This window comes from Rosa chinensis, chromosome 4 (genome assembly GCF_002994745.2).
Source record: "Rosa chinensis cultivar Old Blush chromosome 4, RchiOBHm-V2, whole genome shotgun sequence".
NCBI classification, from domain to species: domain Eukaryota; kingdom Viridiplantae; phylum Streptophyta; class Magnoliopsida; order Rosales; family Rosaceae; genus Rosa; species Rosa chinensis.
In genome coordinates this window covers 40,070,811-40,088,671 of record NC_037091.1, presented here as the reverse complement: position 1 = coordinate 40,088,671, position 17,861 = coordinate 40,070,811, and the positions used below count along the sequence as shown (strand labels likewise).

Below are 17,861 nucleotides of genomic sequence, written 5' to 3'. Positions count from 1 at the left end.
CCTCAATTGGGATTATTTACTAGCTTGTTTAAAAACTTTTGGATTTTCTCATTCTTGGATTCGTCTAATTCAGAAATGTTTAAGCACTATCTTTTTTTCTATTCTTCTCAATGGCTCACCCCATGGTTCTGTTAAGCTTAACCATGGTATTAGACAAGGTGACCCACTTTCACTTTATTTATTTGTTTTGGCCATGGAACCTCTCCTTAGGAAACTAAATGATTTGACTCTTAAATCTAGAATTCAGGTTGGTATTCTATCTTCTCCACTTGGATTTAAAATTTCTAATCTTATGTTCACATATGATTGTCTTATTTTTTTCTAAAGCTTCACACACTGTGACGAAAAATATTTTGAACACCTGAACTCTCTTTTCTGAAGCTTCTGGCCAGCAAATCAATTATCATAAATCCACAATTTATTTCTCAAATAACATTGCTACATCTGTTAAAAGAGATATTGCTTGCTGTTTGGGTATTCAGCATAAGACTGCTATTGGTCGATATTTAGGAATTCAGAACATCATTTGTTAGAAGGAACCACTTAATCTTAATGATCTTACTGTTAAAATTCAGAAAAAGCTTGTAGGTTGGAAAAAGAATACTTTCTCACGAGCTAATAAGTTAACTTTATTAAAGTCTAACCTATCTAGGATGCCTAACCACATTCTTTCTTGCTGTAAATGTCGTAAGACACTTTCAGACATAATTGATAGGGAATTTAGGTAGTTTTTTTTTTGGGGGTAAGTCTCAGGGTCTGGTTAATTGGAATCAAGCGTGTCTCCCTAAAGCTAAGGGTGGTTTAGGAATTAGACTACCTAGTCACTTCAATAAAGTGGCTTTAGCTAAATTGGATTGGAAGATTTTAACTCAGCCTCATAATTGGTGGGTTCAGTAAGTTCATAGGAAATATCTGCCATAATTATTTTCTTACTGTACATAAAAATAATATTCTAATTCATTGGCTTGGAAAGGTATCTTAGATGCCAGAGGTTTACTCTCTCAGGGCATTAGATGGATTGTGGGAGATGGTCATTCTATTTTGTTTTGGTCTTTCAATTGGGTTTTTCCATTTTCTTTATTTACTATTTTACCACAAGATCAGAGATCTCAATTGGACTGGCAACTTACGGTAGCACATTTCATCACTAATAACACTTAGGATATTTCGGCTCTTCAAAATCTTCTTCCTCATGATATAGCTCAACATATTATAGCTATACCTATTCCTATTCATTCTATCCTAGATACTTTTGTTTTGGGGACCTTCTCCTTCAGGTGAGTTTTCCATTAAGTCTACTTCTATGCTTCTATCACAGTCGATTGTTCCATACTCTAGAATATCCATTTCATCCACGTTATGGTAGATAAATATTGCTCCTAAAGTTAAGATTTTTGCTTGGTCTTTAATTAGAAATGCACTTAAAACTCGGGATCTGCTCTCTCAATTTAATCATAATATTCCTTCTTGTTGCCCTCTTTGTTTGAATTCAATGGAGACTATTGATCATCTTTTTATGCATTGTCCTTTTGCTCGTCAAGTTTGATCATCTATCCCCTACCCAAACCGCTTGTATTGAAATAATACATTTCTAGACTGGATTCATAAGATTAGAATTATTCATCCTTAGCTGATGCTCTCCCTACCATATTTTACACTACTTGGGCTATTTAGAATTGTAGAAATAAAATTATTTTCAAAATTTGCAACTTTTACCAGTTAACTGTTTTTTTTTTTTCAAGCTTTCACACTCAGGTCTAGTTATTCCAAAGCCAATCCCAAATGCTCCCAGCCAAAGATCTCGAAATATTTTCACATTAAGTGGCAACCTCCTAATACGAACCAAGTCAAGTTAAACTTTGATGCTTCTGTCCGGAATAATGTTGCTTCTATTGGATTTGTTATCCGTAATGAAGACGGACAACCTCTAGTCACAGTTAATAGACATATTGGTTTTGCTAATGTTCTTGTTAAGGAGGCTACTATCACGCCCCTGATTTTTAACACAAATAAAAATCGACATATAATTTCATAATTATACATGCGTGATGGTTCAGCCATCAATACAAAATACCTAGAAAACTTTTTCCTTTTTAAATCAAGAACATACTAATGCCCTGAACCCACTATGTCAATACAGACCCGCTCCACAGAGTCATATATTACATAAGTTTACGAATTAAATTGTCACAACAAAATAAAATGTAAATGCTCATCGGAGCTTACTACACAACGGAAGTCTTTATCAACGGTAAAGTCACAAAAATGGCTTCCTACTATAAAGCTGCAAAGACGTTACCTCAACTTCAGCCACAATTATCCTGACTTGCAGGATTAACCCCTACGCCATTGAATAGTGCACCGGGTTGCCACACAACAAACCCGGTAAGCTTATGAAAGCTTGTATGAGTAACTCAAAACAACCACTAAACAACTCACCCCAAAACTAAGGAAACAACTCACACTTTGATCTCCTTATGAACACGTAATAAAGGAAAGAAACTCACTCTTTGATTCCTTTCAAAACGTAATAAGATAAAGCAACTCACTCCTTGATTTCTATCAACACGAAATAAAGAAAGCAACTCACACCTTGATTTCTTCTAAATCGTCAATAAGGAAAGCAATCCACTCCTTGATTCCTTAAAACACAAACTCATGAGTTAGATATAACCTCGCTTTGTTACCCCATGAATTACACTGGCAGACAGACTAGAGCTCTAACTGAAATCATAACCACTCGTCCGACCAAAGACGTGATTACTCGATATACTGCCTAAGGTCACAATCTGACCTTAATTCCTCAGACCTCTCAGTGCCTCAGAATAAAACATTAAAGAAGTCGCACATGACTCAAATGTTACACAAATCTCAATGCTTTTCAAAACAATAGAAATTATCATTTCACAATCATTTGTTTTCCGAAAAGCCACAACACAAAACAATAAAAAGCACCATTCATGCATATTGTTTCCATCAATCAACAAAATCCACCAACACATATATATTCACGTAAATATATATATACACGTAGTCATTCACTCAGGAATGCCTACTGATATCAACTATAGTTTGCAGTTAAATAAATAACTTTAAAAAAGATAAAGGTAACTCGGTTCGTAAATGAACATTGTGAGATTACTCACCTCGAAATTCCCGCTGTGACTTCAATACAGAATAAAGCAGCATAACCACAAAATATCCGTCCAAGAATACTTCGTCAAGTACCTAATCACATAAGGTCTCAATTTAGTAACGAATCACAAGCGATTTAAGTCCGAAACCCCTGTTTTGAACTAAAATCCCCAAAAGTGACTCCAATCGAGGTGAAACCACATCCGAGACCACCCAATGTCTCCGAAATACTTCTACGATCGATATGTCAAAACCACAAGTCGATCGAATGCTCGAATCCTCATGGATCAAATAATCGAACAATCCGAAACCGTAAAAATCATAACATATTCATACGATCTCCAAAAATTACGTATCATATATCAAAACGCTCGAATCGATGAGTAGATGATATATAAAACCAGAAACTGTCCCTTACATGGCTGGAATGCTGCCAAAATGCCGCCACAGGCGGTGGCACAACCACCACCAGCCAAAACTCAAAACCATCTTAATCCAACCATCCAAAATGTCAAGAACACCAAATAGAATAGCTCTAATACCTGGGGTTCACGCCGACTCGGCCTAGATTGCCGCCTATCACCTTCATAAGCTATCTTGCACTGTTCACTGGGAGTTGATCCGATTCCAACGTGAATTGATCAAAACTACCACCATGGATCTATTGAAGAGGCTCCTACAAACTTAAAACAAAAAGTTTGAAGCCACGAAGTAGCCGAAGCTAGGATTTCAGACCAAGCTCGACTGCACCTAAAGTCACTGCCTTCCAGTGCCGCACACGGTGAAAATCGTCGCTAGAGGATGTCACAGGGAGGAGCGCACAGTGGAGGCGAAGAGGTCTATCCAAGTTTCAAGGCTGGAGGTTGCCAGAAAATTCGGGTCGGATAGGCCAGGTACGGGTCGGGTCGCGTGGCTGAAGAGAGAGAAAGGATGTTTTGAGAAATTTCCGGAAATGGAAGTTTCCAAAATGAAAATAGTAAGTTTCCGAAAATGGAAACCCCTATTTATAGAATTTTCTAAATTTTCAATCGCTCTTAACTTTCTCATACGAACTCCGATTTTTTTGCGTTCCGCATGTCCACAAACTTGTATTGACACACTCTACAACTTTCGTGAAGGAAGTTTTCAGAGAATCTCAACGTATAAAAAGTCAAACTTTGTATCCCCCCTAAATCCACACTTTTCGAATAATTGTTCAACCGAAAATAATTCCACATCACGAACAACATACGAATCAAGCATAATACTCATAATTCGTACAACTAATCCATTATTAATTACAATGATTAAATAACGAAAATCCATGTCATCACACTACAACACTATGGGAGGGCTTACACACAGCGGTCTTACATCACTTTCCTAATGTTATTGTTGAGGGGGACTCCAAGATTGTTATAGACTGTGTCCATGGTACTTGCCAAATACCTTGGTGGATCCAAACACTAATTCACGTCATCAAGGCTCTCACTCGTCAACTACAATCGGTTATTTTCCGCCATATATATTGAGAAGCCAACTTTGTAGTAGATCGTTTAGCATTGGTAGCCCAGAGTTCCCATAATCCTTCTATTTGGTTATACTGTTTGCCCATATATGTGTCCCCAGCGTTCCACTTGGATTAGCTGGGAGGGGGTGTTAGTAGAGGTTTTGTCTTTTAGTTGTTGTTTGTATTTTTGTCATAAAAAAAAAATCTAGTTACAAGCGAATCATAGTAAGAAGTTATTGAACAAAAAATATAAGAAGTGAAAAGTGAAATGCACACTCCCTAGTAACTGAAAGAAAAATTTAAGAAGTTACTGTTCCCGTTTAAAGAGAGAAGCAGGAGCTTCTGCGTTCTCTAAACCAAGCTTTCTTATTTCAACATCAACCTCTTCTTCTTTGATTTCCCTCACCCATGTGGTGATCTTTCATCCTTGTGGTGACTCTTCATCCCCAATGGGGATTCCTCAATCCAAGTGGTACGTGATTTAATTTTACTTTGATTTTTTTTTCTTTATTTGCATCTGATTTTGGTTCTCGTAGATCACATATGTTTTTCTTTTTATCTTAGATATGAATTTCTAAGATATACTCTCATATATGTTCTCATGGTGATTCTCGAACTTTTTTCTTCTTTTGTTCCTCAAGATCTTCAAACCATGAACAAAGCTGTTTTTTTATTTTTTATTTTTTATTGTTCAATCACACGGTGTCCTTAAAGTCTTCCTAGGCTCAGAGATTAATCCGTACTCGGGGGATCTTGTCAAAACGCTTCCTCCCCCCTGGCCACCAAGAATATATTGGGATTTAACTCCAATAAGTATTGGCGAGATTCGAACCCGAGTATGGGGGTTCCACACCTGGAGGCTCTTACCAACTCGACCACCTGTGGTGGTTATGAACAAAGCTGTTGACATGAGCTGTTATTAGTCTAGGTTCATTATATCAATTTATATTTATTTACATTCATTTTCTATATCAATTAGGATAGTTGACTTATTTTGTATTATTACTTACTCAACTTGTATATCTATGTATACTATAAGAGAGATTCTTCCTTTCAAAAAAAAAAAAAAACAAATAAGAGAGATTCTTAGGTAGGTCATGGGGGCCACGTGGCGGTACATGCAGCCAATCAGTGCTTATACAGGGGGTGTTGTGGGTATTTCATTTTAATTAAACATGGGTAGTTTCGGAATACAATTAAAAAATAGGGAAGTATGATTGACTGGGCGTACCATGTGGCTAGTACGTTTGCTCTACCTAAGAATTTCTCATATTATAAAAGTCTCCTTGAGAGATGAATAAGTTTAACACATTATTCCCCATTACATTTGTGATGTGGTATAGAGCAATACGCTCTTGAGATTGTTAATTACCATACCTAAATTCTGCATCCCAGAAAAAGTACCCACACCCAAACCAATTCTTAAAGTAAGAACAAATATCTTAAACATTGCTGTAACTAGTTACTGACCTTATCCATACCAAGTACCTAGACTCTACCCATACCAATACACAGATTATACCCATACTAAATACCAAATACCCAAAACTCATACTCCATGCAAAATACCCAAACCGTAATCTTACTAATACCAATACGCAAACAGCTTGTTGTTCTCGTCGTCAAGGTTGAACAAGGCCTCCTGCAACCAACCTTGATCCAGACACCGGAGGAGAATCCCATCCACCATACCAGATCGGACCCAGGCCACCTATGCTGACCCATACCATTTTAGTTGTCTAGACCACTACCTCAACCCAGTAACGACAATTAAGACGAGACCGCCGACATTCTCCGTCGATCAAGACTAGAGCGCCAGACTTCGATCCAGATTGCTTTGCTGTCACTTCCTCAACCTAGAACACCTTTGAAGCCGGTACAACAAAGCTACCAAGATAGGCTGTTGATGATGAAAACCCCAGACCAAAGGCTTCAGCGACCTCCAATCATTCCTGTACCTCCACCTGCCTTCGCCCAATAAAGAAGGGCTTCGCGTCACATCTCCTCCAAGATATCATCGGTGATGAATGAGGTAAATCAATACTTCTGCCATGATCATGCTTTCACTTCAGCCTTTCAAGCTAACTCAGGTACACATGGCCATGCTTTGAAAAATTCAAACTTTAAATGGAAAGATATGTGGATAATTGACTCAAGTGCAATTGATCATATAACTCATGATCCAAGTGTCATCCAAAAACGATCCCCTTCCCGTATGTCAGCTATCACTAATGCCAATGGTGACAAATATCCTATCACTGGTGCTGGATTTATAGCTTTAACACCCTCTTTAATCCTAGATACAGTTTTAATTGTCCCATTCTTGTTGAATAGCTTGTTGTCTTTGCGTCAAATTATTAAATAAGTATATTGTTGTGTAATTCTTTATCCTTGGTGTTGTGTATTTTAGGACATCCTCATAGGAGAACTTATTGGATGTGGTATTGAGAAAGGGGGTTGTACTACATGTAAATGACACATGCTGGTGCATTCGTGCTAGTGAAGTACACCGGTTCAAAAGAGTACTTCAACAGGGAAAGAAAGAGAAAACATATGGTTGTGGCACCAGAGATTGGGGCATCCATCATTTACCTACTTGAGGAGTTTACTTCCTACCTTGTTCAAAAAAAGTAAGGAGTCTGATTTTCACTGTGAGACATGCATCAAGGGAAAGAGTCATTGTGCTAACAATTCTCGCAGTGTTATGCAATTTGATTTGATCCACTCAGATATATGGGGCCCTTGTCTAGCTACTCTTTCTAGTATGCAGTATTTTCTGTTATTTGTGGATGATTGTACAAGAATGTGTTGGGTTTACTTGTTGAGGCATAAAAGCGAAGTTTGTTTTGTGTTTAAAATCTTTCATGCCATGATCCTAACCCAATTCCAAACTCCCATCAAAGTCTTTCACTCCAACAATAGTGGTGAATATATGAACCATGCCCTCCATCAATACCTCAATAACCATGGCATTATCCACCAGACCACATGTCCCTAAACTCCTCAAAAATATGGTGTGGCAGAAAGAAAAAACCAACTTATCCTTCAAGTTGCCCGCTTCATGCTAATAGGAGCCCACATGCCTAAATACTTATGGGGTGACGCCATCATTACCACTGTTTATCTCCTAAATTGCTTGCCCACACAACCTCTTTAAGCACCAAACGAGGATACACACATACGTCCAAAAACATCACTTGAAGCTCTTAGTCAGTTCTTTACCCTACCGGTCACCACTCTATACCCGTCCACCCAAGATCTTTAGTTGTGTGGCTTATAGACACATTCCTTGTAATCAAAGAACAAAGTTGGATGCTAATGTTGAGAAGTGTGTTTTTGTGGGATTTGGTTCTACCCAGAAAGAATATAAGTGCTACAATCCCTCTACTAGGAAGTTGTATGTTACGATGGATGTAACATTCTATGAGCAATAACTTTTCTTTGCCCCAAAGACTTCTCTTTAGAGGGAGAGAGCACATCTAGAGAAGAGCAATCTTCTTCGATATTGGAAGCACCAGAAATTGTTATGGAAGAAAGAATTGTTATACAAGAAAGAAATCAAATGGATCAAGAAGAACTAATAACAGGAAATGATGATCAACCTAAAGCACCAGGATCAGAAATTGATGATTAACATCAGTCAATCTTGCCATATCAACTGAAGACCCCATACTCCTACCACATCAATCCCTATTTCTCATGATGATGCTCCTAAGATAAGTCTCAATCCTGAACTTGAGTCAGATATTGTTATAAATGATGAGCTCCTTGATCCTGAGCCTACTGATATCATAGAAAATGAGGCTAACCAAAAAACAGGACCCAATATCAATTGCTAGATCGTACAACAAGAAGGAAGCCTAAAGCCCAGTATGAGCCAAATCTCAAAGCCAAAACTAAATACCCCATAAGTAATTATGTGTCGACTCATAGGTTGTCTAAGTCATATGCATAATTTGTGTTTCAATTATCTACTGTTTTCATTCCAAATAAAGTGCATGAAGCTTTAGCAGATCCCAAATGGACTGAGGCAATGAAGGTTGAAATGGAAGCTTTGGAGAAGAATGATACATGGAAGGTAGTACCAAAACCTCAAGGAAAGAAAACAGTAGGGTGCAAGTGGATCTGTACCTTGAAGTATGCTGTTGATAGGACACTGGACAGGTTCAAAGCAAGGTTAGTTGCTAAAAGCTACACAAAGACATATGATATTGATTATCAGGAAACATTTTCACCCATAACCAAGATTAGTACTATCTATGTACTACTGTCTCTAGCTATGAACTTATATTGGCCCCTGAAGCAGTTTGATGTGAAGAATGCATTCTTGCATGGAGATCTGAAATAGGAAGTATACATGGATCTACCCCCAGACTTCATTGCATCTTCACATGAAGGAATGGAGTGCAGATTGAAGACATATCTATATGGACTCAAGCAATCTCTTAGAGCATGGTTTAGGAGGTTCAGACAGTCCATGAAGGCATTTGGCTATAAGCAGAGTAACTCAGATCACACTCTATTCTTGAAGCGTAGAAAAGATAAGATAACTGCCCTAATTATCTATGTGGATGATATGATCGTGACAGGAAATGATCAGGTAGAAGTGAAGAAACTTGAAGCTTACCTATCATTTGAATTTGAGATGAAAGATCTTTGTGGACTAAGTATTGTGGCAAGATCATAAGAAGACATTTTCCTATCTCAAAGGAAATATCTTTTAGACTTACTCACTGAAATACGCATGCTAGCTTGCAAGTTTGTCGATACACCGATGGAGCAAAATCATAAATTAGCAGAATATCATGATCAAGTGCCTACTAATTGAGAGAGTCTAGGTATCAAAGACTAGTTGGCATACTCATTTAGCTCTCCCAAACTCATCCTGACATTGCATATGCAATGAGTGTGGTGAGCCAGTTCATGCATGCTCCAAGTGAAGACCACATAAATGCAGTATATCGTATACTCAGCCATTTGAAGTTAGCTCCAGGCAAGGGGATCATGTTTTCTAAAAATAATCATTTGGAGGTGGCTGGATATACTACTGCTAGGGGTGTGCAAAACATGGTACAAACCGGCCAAACCAGTCAATACCAACCGGTAAATATGATTTGGTTAAAGTTTTTTAACTTTAAAAATTGAAAGCCGGTTCAATACCAAACCAAACCATTCTTGAATTGGGTTGGTTTGGTTTCTGTTTTGCTTAAACCGCGGAACCCGAACCGACCAGTAGTCCGGTATGTTTGAAATATAATAAGAAAAAGTTTAAAGTTTAAATTATATATATATATATATATATATATTCATTTGTTCAGTTTTTCTAAGTAAGTTCTAAATATCCAATTATAGCTTTATTCTCAAATGATATACTACCATATCGAATCCAGTGCCCAAAGGCCTAGAAGTCTAATATATAATCGTTACGATTAATTTGATTCTCTCATATCACGTATCTCAATCTCTCATTCTCTAACCTTTAATACTACCATATTTGTATTTATAGCTAAGCCATCAAATAAGTCAATCACTTTGAATCTATTCTAGATTTTGGTTTTTGGATTTGATTATTGTATTTTAAATTTAGATTATGCTTATTTAATATAATTTTTATTATTTAGATTGAATTTTACTAGAATTTTTTTTTTTCATAAATAGTATGTTAGCATAATATAGGTTAAAACCGCCTAACCGACCGAACCAAACCATCTTTAACTGGATCGGATTGGATCAGGTTAAGCTTATTTTTTTTAATGATCGGTTGTCTAAAATGCTTAAACCGTTCACTTTAGTATAGAGACGGTTTAGAGTCAAAACCGATCCAACCCAATCCGTGTGCAGCCCTAACTACTGCAGATTGGGCTGGGTGTATCATTGATAGAAGATCAACCTCAGGATACTTCACTTTTTTTTTTGATGTGCAAGATACTTCACTTTTGTGGGAGGTAACCTTGTTACATGGAGGTGAAAGAAACAAAAAGTGATTGCCAAATCTAGTGCAGAAGCAGAGTACCACGTAATGGCCCAAGGTGTATGTGAAATGTTATGGCTACGTAACTTACTGAAAGACTTAGTGTTCAAGCCCAAACAGACTATGACCCTATTTTGTGACAACAAGGTAGCCATAGACATATCACATAATCCAGTTCAACATGATAGAACAAAACATGTTGAAGTGGATAGACACTTCATCAAAGAAATTTGGAGGCAAATATCATTAATGTACCTCATGTGAAGACTAGAGATCAACTTGCAGATATCCTGACAAAACTGTTTCTAGTAAGGTATTCCACAGCTCACTTGATAAGTTGGGCATTCGAGATATCTATGCACCAACTTGAGGGGGGAGTGTTGACATGAGTTATTATTAGTCTAGGTTCATTGTATCAATTTACATTCATTTTTTGTATCAATTAGGACAGTTGACTTTTTTTATATAATTACTCACTCGACTTGTACATCGATGTATACTACAAAGGTCTTCTTGAGGGATGAATAAGATTAACACATTTGTCCCCATTACATTTGTGATAGAAGCTGCCTAATGAGGATGGTGTGCTTACTATCTCAACAGTGAATAGTGAACCTGAGATATTGGCTATCAAGGACAAGAAGAAAAAAATTGCTGCTGTGAAGGGTACGTTGTCCTAAAGTAAAATGGCGTTACTTTTGTCTATTTGCATTTTTTCATGAGATTTGTAAGAGCTTTTTTGGTTTGTCATGAGATTTGTAGGAGCTTTTCTGGTTCGGCTTCATGGCTTTTAGAATGTGGCTTTACTTAGTAAGGACTCTATTTGATAGCCTTTATGAAGCAAATCATTATGTATAATCTCGCTAAACTATATATAAACTATCATTCTACTTAAAAATTAAGTAAATTAAAAAAAACTCAAGAAACAAAAATGTGCAGTTTAAAAATATCCCATAACACCACATGCGATTTGGGGCTGCATGATTAGTGTGTTTGTCTCCCAACCAGAATCAATCGAAGACAGTAAATATATAAAGGGAATGTGCATATATAAATAAGTGATCATACCTTGTTCAAAAGATCAAGATGTTTTCCATTATTGAGCTATAAATACATTAATTACTAATAGTTACAAATACGGGTGGCTTGCATCCATCACATTCATGCCTCAAGTCAATTGATAATTAAGTTGGTGATGAATTATATCACATTGTATTTGATTTATTATCTGGCTTGTCCCTCCTAACTAGCAAAGGAATAACTTGCATCTCCATAAATAAATAAATATGATTATTGTTATCTACATTAAAATTAAATAAAGTACCACCTGCACCTCCATTTTGGGTGCACTAAATGCCAATTTATAAAGCATTTACAATTTCAAATCCATTTTTTTTTTTGGCTTTGCAATAGGAAGAGAATAGTCTCTGTCCCCTTTTTCTCTCAACAATGAAATTACAAAAAGCTTTTATTGTTAGGTCCCCTATTAGATTGTTGTATCAATGTCCATTCCAGTTGCTGCCGTGGATATGCAAAGTGGGAAAAAAAGTGAAAAACCCCACCATAATTGGAAATTTTGGAACACATTTTTGTCTGAAAGCTCATTCCTAGGTTGGTGCATGTTGACCAAGACATATGTGTTTGGCTCTCCCTAATTTTGCAATCAATAATTGTTAGCTGCTAAAGTGCATTGCATGGAGAGAAGGCCAGGGGTCCCGACCGTCCTTATTTTCCTGTCCTTGTGATAATTCTAATCCCATGCTTAATTAAAAGTGATCCAAGTCTCCAACTGACCCTTAACTACTAAAGAAAAAACTTAGTTTAGGCAAACAAAGAAAACGTATCAGAGAAAAAACAAGTTACACGTTTGGTGTGATGGGATTATGGGAGCGGGTGGCTGGGCGTTGACTGTTGTGTAAATATCTCCACATATTTTTTTAGGTTTTTTTTCCTCTTAATCTAACTTTTTAATGTAAAGAGTGCTTTTATTCATACATCCATATCTGATTTTATAATTCTAATTTACCCCCCAGTAAAAGGATTAGAAAAACAGAAAGATTAAACAAAAACAAAAATGCAATTTCCCAACTCTGCGGCTTTCATATGTTCTTCTCCTCCCTCTTTTTTCTCATTCTCTCTATTTCTCCTCTTTTTGTCTTGCCTATTCTAGAAGTACTCGTGTAATTGGTGTTTACAGCTTGACTTCCATATCTTCTTCTATTCTATCTTTTCCTTTCATGTTCTTTGGGTTCTTTAGTTCAGTCTATGATAGGCACTCCATTAATGACGCTTCAATTCATGATGCGAGCTGCCGAGGTCACTTCTTTTATATGCCATAATCAATTTTTAATTTTTATTTCAGTGTTATGAATTCTTTGAGGCCATGTGTGATGGTCTATCGATTGAATTTGGTGAATTTCTAAAATAATATCATAGAAAATAATTTTTTACAAAAATTAAGACATGTCTATATACCAAATATACGTGGAGGGATGAAATCACGTGGTGTGGTGTGGTGTGTTGGTTGAACGGCCTAGTTTGGAATTCATAGGTCTAGCGTTCGAATCCCAGCTCAATTCTGTGGCCAGCAGATTTGAGGGACCATTTGGATTCGTGCGTCTGCGATGCAGTGGATTAGTCTGTGGCGAAAGTCAATGTCAGTGCAGGTGTCTTGGTGCTGGAATACCACTGCATAGGTGTGTGAGTTACTAACTTCATATATTAAATCGATTAGTTGACGAAAAAAAACAAGTTCAATGTATTGAACAATCTCCACCACCGGAGATTCGATCCAGGTTGCTTCAGAACAAGTAATATCAATCCATCAAGCTTTTAACCAAGTTTTTCTTCTCTAATCTAGAAATAAAACTAGAAAGGTACAGGACTTTCACATGCCTGTCACACGTTCCGTCTCTGATTAGCCGTTTTTCACAGGAGAAGGAGAGAAAAGAGAAAAGAAAAGGGGAAAAGAAGCTAAAATATACACAAAAGAAAGCAGAGAGACAGAGACGCAACAAGACATCGCTGTCTATGCCAAAAGCTGAGCTCATCTCCGCTCACCTCGCATGCCCTTTGTTTTACTCATAATCAATATTCTCTCTCTCTCTCTCTTACACACTTCAAAGCTCACACCCCCATTTCCTCCAATCCTGTACTTGCTTCCTCCTCCTCCTCCTCCTCCTCCTCCTCTCCCTCTGCAACTCTCGGGGCTCCGAGCCCCGAATCCCAGGTACCCATTTTGCCTCAAGGCTACTCCTCCAACCTTCCTGACCCAAGTTTTCCATCACTTTTTGAACAACTTAATTATTTGTGGGTTTTGTTTCAGGGAAGCTTGAGAATGTACTCTGCTTTGCATTCTCTGCCGTTGGATGGGGGTGTTTGTGGGCACGGAGAGTTCAGTGGATCGTTGGATGGTACAAACCTGCCGGGTGATGCTTGCTTGGTTCTGACTACGGATCCGAAGCCCCGGCTGAGGTGGACGGCGGAGCTCCATGAGAGGTTTGTGGACGCTGTGACTCAGCTTGGTGGCCCTGACAGTGAGTATTCTGTTCTTCTCTACTTGCTTGCTTAAAAAGCCTTGGTTTTTTATGTTGTTGGTGACTCTCAACTTCTCAAGGTGTGTTGCTATTGAATTGAATGCGCAGCTTTTATGGGGTTTTTGTTGTTGTTATAAATTGTGTTGGATTATTGGGGTTTTGTCCTTTTTAAAGTAGATTTGGTGCTATTAATTCTGACAAAAGAAGGTGCTCGTGCTATTAATGTGTCTCACTGTTTTTGTGGTTTGTTTTGTTGTTGTTGTGTTGTAAATCTCGTTCTTTTTGTCTTGTATTTTTTTTTTTTTTTTTTGAAAATTACTTCCTCACTATAACCAAGTTAGTGTCAGTGCTGGATTCGAGTGATTTATGGCGTGGTCTTTATCCTTCTTTTCGTTGTTTGGGGGTAGATCATTGCTGAATTATATACATCTATCATTATCATTGTAGTCATGATTATAAAAGTCACCATGCCTTGAGAAAATTTGGGGTTTTGATGATATCCAACGAAGGAGCAGAGAGAGAGAGAGAGAGAGAGATTTAACACACAGACTTACCGGGTTAGACAAACTTGCCTGCATCAATGGGGGAGGAAAACTAAATCTTTACTCTCAATAATAAAAGTAAAAGGATATTCAGGACTTTTAACCACATTTATAGATATATATTACTCAACCCAGGATGCTCCAAGCCTTCATCGTGATTGCTTTTCTCTTGTGATCTTGTTCCCCTTATTATCTTGCACTAACTAAGCACACACTAAGACTTAACATGGGATCGAGGAAAAACCATTGAACCAGTTCATTAAGAGTAGGAGGGAGCTAGAAATTTTCTTTCTGAAGACTCGAACTAGGAAGCATTGAACATTATATGAATCAAGTGTACACATTCAGTGAGGCCCTCCCTGACTAGAAGCCTAGTCATCAATATCTCATTTGACCTAGGTAAGGGGGTGGACCCGCAACTTCAGTGGTAATTGTGATGTCAGAGTTCATCTTATATTCAGGCTTACGTTCTTGTTTCTCAGTGGAGTCCACATCTATCCCATTTATTTATATTAGTGGTTAGTCAGTAGTTGTATGACTATGCTAGGATAGCTTGCTTTCTAATTCTAGTGCCTTTGAATTTTTGACTGGTGATCATCTTTTCTGGTTCCATCTAACTACGCATGCACTGCAGAAGCGACACCTAAGACCATTATGAGAACAATGGGAGTAAAAGGCCTTACCCTATATCACTTGAAATCACACCTTCAGGTTTGTTTTTCTTTCTGATAGTTTATATCGTCATAAATTAGATTTCAGATTTTCAAGTGAGTAGGGAGGTAGGGAACTGGTCTTTGAGATATAAAGGATTCGAGAAACTTTAAGCTAGAGTCTTTCTTATTAGTATAGCATGCATCTACAAAGCAATCTATTTATTTTTCTCTTCTTAGTTACATTTAATAGTTTCTTGCCTGATTTTACGTGTTAAATTTTGTATTGTTTAACTAACGATCTATGCTTGATCTATGCTTGCAGAAATATCGACTAGGGAAGCAATCGTTTAAAGAATCAACTGAAAACTCGAAGGATGGTATTAACCTTGAGCACTTCAAAATAGTGAAATGCTGGAACACTGTATTATTAATTACCCTGTACATTTTCCATGTGACTGAAGATCTAAACTAAAAGAGAGGAAAATCACAAATACTACTTGAAACGAACCAACATAAAGATCCCATTTTCATTTTCTATTTACACTGAGCTGTATTAGGACATTTATCTAAAAGAATGTACTGTGTTCAGCTGGCTGCCTTCTTTTTGTTTCCTTTTTCTACTGTCTCTTGGCATCTTGCATCTTCCTACTGGGTATTCTGGTTTATGTTTTGGTAAGGCTAGAAACTTCCAAATCAATTACTGTAAATGGAAGATAGACCAATTCTAATTAATTGGCTTGAGGATTGTTGTTTAATCATTAGATACTATGTTTGTACTAGGAGCTTTTGTTGGGGAATCAATGAAGCAAATTCATATCTGTGGCATCTTGTGGTAATAATGACATGTTTCTGGGGATAGATAGAAGCAATTGAATTTTGAATCTTATTGGTTAAGTAGTAATGTGTACTTGGTGTTGCAGGTGATCCTTGTGGGAAATTGTAGCTTTAGAAATACTTATTAGTTATATAAATAATGTGTAGTTGGGATTGCAGCTTCTTGCATTGCTGAAAGTCAGGACACTGGGTCTTCGGCAACCTCATCAAGAGTGATCGCCCAAGATTTGAATGAGTATGTGATCTTTCCCAATATCCCATATCACTCCTAATGCTCATCAGTTTTTTATTTTCATTTAATTGTGGTTCTTTAAACAGTGGCTACCAGGTTACTGAGGCTTTGCGTGTACAAATGGAAGTGCAAAGAAGACTGCATGAGCAGCTGGAGGTTAGTTTCTTTTGTGTGTCCTGTTTAGCTAGTAATTTTCAGCTCATAAGTTTTTTGCATTACCACAAACAGCTTGAGAAATTGTATAACAAGTTAACAACCAATTATTCACTGACCACTTCCACTTACAACAGTCAGAAGTTCCTATTAAGGTCGTCCCAGCATGAAAATGTTGTCTTGGTCGTTTGACCTATATGCTTTTAAGCTGATCCATTTCTGAAACCTTCATCTAAAATGATGTTTGCTCTCCTGTTTATTCTAGTACCCCCCATACACACCACCCCACCCCTAAAGAGGTTTTTGATGCAATTATATTTTTAAGCAGCAAATTCTTATGGCTACATTTTTAACTTGTAAACAGGTGCAGCGTCGCCTTCAACTTCGTATTGAAGCACAGGGAAAGTACCTACAGTCTATACTTGAGAAAGCTTGTAAGGCTCTGAATGACCAGGCTGCAACTGCTGCTGGGCTTGAAGCTGCTAAGGAAGAACTCTCTGAACTTGCTATTAAGGTTTCCAGTGACTGTCAAGGGATGGCCCCACTTGATACCATAAAAATGCAGTCCTTGTCTGAAATTGCTGCAGCAATAGAGAACAAAAGTGCCCCAAATGTACTGGCTCGCATCGGCAATTGCTCTGTTGATAGCTGCTTGACATCAACTGGAAGCCCTGGTTCTCCAATGGGTATGAGTTCACTGGCTGCTGCTATGAAGAAAAGGCAAAGGCCCTTCTTCAGCAATGGAGACTCATTTCCCCTAGAGGGCAACATGAGGCAAGAAGTAGAATGGATGATGACTAATATTGCATGAAGCAAGACCTCAATCGTTTAGAATTTGAAACCCCCTTTTCATATGACTTTTTCTCTAGTTAATCTAAACACATCCTTTGTAACACCCATCAGTGTTCTGTATATTGGTAAGCAGCTTGTAGTGTGGGGATCCTTTTACTTTCATACCATTGTCATGGGATTTGAAACCGCAGAACATGCTCAAATTTTTGTTGTTGTTGTCGTCATCCCATTGCCATTATCTGTTACTTTTATGAGTCTCAAAGCCGAGATATATGGAATCATGATGACATGATATGCATAAAACTATTTCGATTTCAACCTGGTAATCTATGTAGAAACTGAAACTCCTAAGTAGTCGGAAATTTAACATATCCAGACCAAATACAAAGTATATTCATGAATGGTCCATTGGTTCTAGAATAATGTTGGAATACATTGGTTCTAGAATAATGCATTATAGTTTCCCACAATGAATTTATGAGAGAACATCTCTTGGTTCTAGAATTTGAAGTGCATAGACCAAG

The 17,861-nt window shown here is 37.5% G+C and overlaps 1 protein-coding gene across 2 annotated transcripts; it reads left to right on the top strand.

Moving 5' to 3' along the window:
• The first annotated feature begins 13,598 nt into the window (after positions 1–13,598).
• LOC112200672 (protein PHR1-LIKE 2) lies at positions 13,599–17,561 on the top strand. 2 transcript variants are annotated; one of them, XM_024341686.2, is made up of 7 exons: positions 13,599–13,824; positions 13,921–14,131; positions 15,308–15,384; positions 15,649–15,703; positions 16,320–16,395; positions 16,479–16,548; positions 16,910–17,356. In XM_024341686.2, the coding sequence occupies exons 2-7, from the start codon at positions 13,933–13,935 to the stop codon at positions 17,354–17,356; spliced, it is 924 nt and encodes a 307-aa protein (XP_024197454.1). In that variant the 5' UTR covers positions 13,599–13,824; positions 13,921–13,932. The 2 variants fall into 2 exon arrangements, with proteins under 2 accessions (XP_024197454.1, XP_024197453.1); XM_024341685.2 differs by having other exon boundaries at positions 13,600–13,824; positions 16,308–16,395; positions 16,910–17,561.
• The last annotated feature ends 300 nt before the right edge of the window (positions 17,562–17,861 follow it).

Bases quoted from the DNA above. Each gene is read 5' to 3' on its own strand.
- LOC112200672 (XM_024341685.2), top strand. From the start codon at position 13,933: ATGTACTCTGCTTTGCATTCTCTGCCGTTGGATGGGGGTGTTTGTGGG. The intron at 15,385-15,648 runs GTTTGTTTTTCT...CTATGCTTGCAG, and splicing joins ACTTGAAATCACACCTTCAG to AAATATCGACTAGGGAAGCA. The intron at 16,549-16,909 runs GTTAGTTTCTTT...ACTTGTAAACAG, and splicing joins GACTGCATGAGCAGCTGGAG to GTGCAGCGTCGCCTTCAACT.